The sequence below is a fragment of the Nematolebias whitei genome, chromosome 13 (assembly GCF_014905685.2).
Source record: "Nematolebias whitei isolate Nwh7 chromosome 13, NemWhi1, whole genome shotgun sequence".
Classification (NCBI taxonomy): Eukaryota; Metazoa; Chordata; class Actinopteri; order Cyprinodontiformes; family Rivulidae; genus Nematolebias; species Nematolebias whitei.
This window is the reverse complement of record NC_056510.1, coordinates 2,066,893-2,070,792: the sequence shown is the minus strand read 5'-3', so window position 1 is coordinate 2,070,792 and position 3,900 is coordinate 2,066,893. Positions and strand designations below refer to the sequence as shown.

The 3,900-nt window shown below is 48.1% G+C and overlaps 1 protein-coding gene across 1 annotated transcript in view; it reads left to right on the top strand.

The window, feature by feature from the left end:
- The first annotated feature begins 337 nt into the window (after positions 1–337).
- tnfaip6 (tumor necrosis factor, alpha-induced protein 6) overlaps positions 338–3,900 on the top strand; it is a 12,404-nt gene continuing 8,841 nt past the window's right edge. Inside the window, exons 1-3 of the mRNA XM_037686757.1 lie at positions 338–437; positions 2,023–2,160; positions 2,474–2,635. Coding sequence (XP_037542685.1) covers positions 338–437; positions 2,023–2,160; positions 2,474–2,635 — 400 coding nt within the window. The remainder of the gene's footprint in view (positions 438–2,022; positions 2,161–2,473; positions 2,636–3,900) is intronic.

The window sequence follows — 3,900 nt, the reverse complement described above, 5'->3', positions numbered from 1 at the left end:
TGAATGAATGAATGAATGAATGAATGATTGAATGAATGAATGAATGATTGAATGAATGATTGAATGAATGATTGAATGAATGATTGAATGAATGAATGAATGAGTAAGGATGTCTTTTTAACGTAAACCTCAGTATTTGATTATTGGAGGAGACTTTAGTTCTTTTTGTTGAAACCACCTTCAGACACTTGGCTTCATTTCTACAGTAAGAGCTCGAGCCGTCTGCGTCTCCTCCGACCTCGGAGCTCGGCTCTCAGTCTGCACCTCCTCTTGGAGGCGGCGGCCTGCATATTTAAGGCGGTGGCAGCAGAGGACATGTGAACACAGCAGCTGCAGGATGTGCCTCCTGCTGCTCCTCTGGACCCTCAGCTTCCTGCTGAAGGAAGCGCAGCCTTGGGGCATAAGAAATGGAATATTCCATAATTCAATATGGCTGGGTAAATATTAACCAAATGATTTGTTTGTGTTCAAGTTCAATATTGATGCTCATCTCAGCAGCTTCAGTTTGTCTTCTCTTTTTAGTCCTGACTGGTTTATTTGAGCCATCGTGTTTCTGTGGTCAGACCAGATTCCTGTAAATCTGTAATTAACTCTGAATTGTGTTTTTATCAGAAATGCTGCTGAGCTCATTCTTGCTTCAAAGCAGAGACGAGGCTCGTTGTATTTTATGGTGAAACAGCTCGTTGACGACCCGGCTGAGGGTGTGAACGTGTGAAGAGGACTTGTTCCCAGCCCCCACATGTGTTTTTATTTGTGAAATAATTACATTGACTTCATGGGGGCGCCTGTGGCTCAGTGGTTGGAGCAGTCGTCCTCCAATGCAAGAGTTGGGGGTTCGAATCCACCAACAGTCACATGCTGAAGAGTCCCTGGGCAAGACACTGAACCCCTCATTTCCTCTGATGCGAGTCTCATCGGTGCCTGAATGTGATAAAGCTCTGATTAGTCTTTGTACAGATCTAGTATAGAGCTGTATGAGCTTGTTGTAAAGAGCTTCGAGTGTCTCGATAAGACAGACAGGAGCTGTTCGGTCCATTTACCTTTCATGAGTGGTAAATGAGCCGCAGACTTTCTTCCTCTGTGAGCTCCGTCCTTCAGATTTGACCAGGTGAGTACGAGCTCCTGTGCTTATTTGGTCTTGATTGCGCAGCATTAATTAACATCAACTCGTGAAGCGTGTTCATTTCATGGAGCTTCATTAACTTCTTGTAGGAAAACTTTGGATTTAGTGTTAAAGGATCCAGTTAAGTTTGCCTCGGGTGGAGGAGTTCTGGTATCTGGGCATCTTGTGATGGATCCATGGATTGGGGCCTCTTCCTCAGTAATGAGGGCGTTGCTTCAGTCAGATATGGTGAAGAGAGAGCTGAGTCAAAAGGCTTAGCTCTGAATGTACTGGTCTGTCTACGTCTCAACCCTCACCAGTGGTCATCAGGTTTGGATCATGACCGAAAGAAGGAGATCCTGGATAGAAGTGGCTGAAATGGTCTTCCATCGCAGAGTGATGTCTCAGCCGTAGAGAGAGGGCGAGGAGCTCCATCATCCGATGGGAGCTCGGAGCAGCTCGAAAGAAGTCCGTTGAGGTGGACACCTCCCTTTAGATGTTTTCCAGGCAGGTCCCACTGGCACGAGGCCCCGGGGACGACCCAGATGGGAGGGATGGCGTCGGTGTCTTCTCTGGCATGAACTTGTCTCGGGGTCCACCAGAACGAGCTGAAAAGTGTCAGTGGGGTGTCTGGGTTGCTCCCCTGGACCTGTTGCCTCTGCGGCCTGATTTCAGAGAAGCAGCAGAAGATGGACGGATAAAGTTACGGGTCAGATGTTTGTAGAGAATTAACAAGGTCACGACGTGCACGTTTCAGGTTTTACCCCGTGTCATAATGTAGCTTGTTTTTATTTTGTTTTATGTCACTACTTTTATTTATTTTTCATTTGATTTAAACAGATAAATCACGTGTGACTAACCAGTAGGAATAAAGGTTGAATGGATGAAACTTTACTGGAACAGATGATTCCTCCTTACAGAACAAGCAGCTGGAGTTTACCACCGGGAGTCACGCAAAGGGAGGTACCAGCTGACGTACAAGGAGGCCCGGGCTGTGTGCGAGTACGAGGGGGGGAGGCTGGCCACCTACGAGCAGCTGGAGGCGGCACGTCAAATAGGTCTGCAGCTGAACGCACGCCTGACCCTCACAGCTAACCTGAAACTGATGTTCTCACCTCTAGATGCAGACACAAAGCTAGTTCTTCTATGAACCACACAACGTTGCAGTGATGTGGTGCAGGGCTGTGCTAACGTTCAAACCGCCCCACATGTTGAGAGCGTAAACAGAATAAATCACGAGTTCTGCTTTTTGTTACTGCACAACTCCCCCACGGCTGACAGCACGGGAGGCCCCTCTTTCATCCCTCGCTCCTGAAAAAAGAAGTCTCTGCGGTGAGCAGACTGGTCTGTTCAGCATCTTCTTTTTTCCAGGCTTCCATGTGTGCGCCGCAGGCTGGTTTGACAAAGGCCGCGTCGGTTACCCCATAGTCAAGGCTGGTCCAAACTGCGGCTTCGGGAAGGTCGGCGTCATCAGTTACGGCTACAGAGTGAATAAAAATGAGAGATGGGACACGTACTGCTACAACCCAAACTGTGAGTACACAAAGCATCACTCAGTGTGAGGCCTCATGTCACTTTGTACTTGAGCTGTTTTCAACAACTTCTAAAGTTTCCTCTGTGGACCGTGGTGAACATGAAACTTCTTTAGACTCTGAAATGTGACGCTAGGCTTGAAGCAGCAACACGTCTGATGTGACAACGTCCCGGTGAACGGGGTTTCGGCTCGTCTTGAGCACGCTCACTGCATTCCTTATCTACCTTAATGATAGCCGAAGGGCTTCTGATGACCTGAACAGCTTCAGGCTGAGGGAACCAGCACTATAGAGCCATCATGAAGCCTGAGGCAGGTGGTGTTGTAATCCTGAAGCTGCAGGTTGGAGCTCAGGAGGAACATCTGGCGTTAAACAACTGCCAAGTCCTTCGTGCAAAGTCGTCTGCCTGCAGAAGGAAACAGCTAAAACAACAGCTTGAAGTGTGAGGAACCACAGAGTAACCATCATCCTCTGACACAGAGGATGATGAAGAGAACTCAACCACTTCAGACGAGATCCTGTCTGGACTCAAAACCACTCGTCTCAGTGAGTTCTCGTCACTGGACCAAGAATAAAACCAGCAGGAAGTGGGAAACATGACTGGAACCAGTGTTTTAAAGCTGCCACACCCAAATGTAAAAGCTTTGGAACCATCTTATCAGAAGCTCCAACTGCTCAACAGTCAGAGTCTGATGCTCCTCTTCACTGAGCATCAAGCGCTGGTGTGGACAAGTCGGCTGAAAGACCACATCAGCTTTATTTATGAGTTCATCAAAAACTCATGCAGCTGTCAGTTACAAACATCACACCTGGTGGTTCTGTAAAAACATCATCTGACTCTCATTTGGTCCTCTTCCAGCTGTTCTCCACAGCAACTCCTCCATCTCACTCTGTCCTCACTCTGTCCTCACTCTGTCCTCTGTGTCCTCACTGTGTCCTCACTGTGTCCTCTGTGTCCTCACTGTGTCCTCACTCTGTCCTCACTCTGTCCTCTGTGTCCTCACTGTGTCCTCACTCCAACCACCTCCATGTCCTCTCTAACTGCATCATATGTCTCCTCTTTGTCTTTTTCCTGCAGCTGCATTTCTAACATCCTTCTACCAATATACCCATTGTCCCTCCTCTGGACATGTCCACACAATTGTCCCTCCTCTGGACATGTCCAAACCATTGTCCCTCCTCTGGACATGTCCACACAATTGTCCCTCCTCTGGACATTTCCAAAGCACTGTCCCTCCTCTGGACATGTCCAAAGCACTGTCCCTC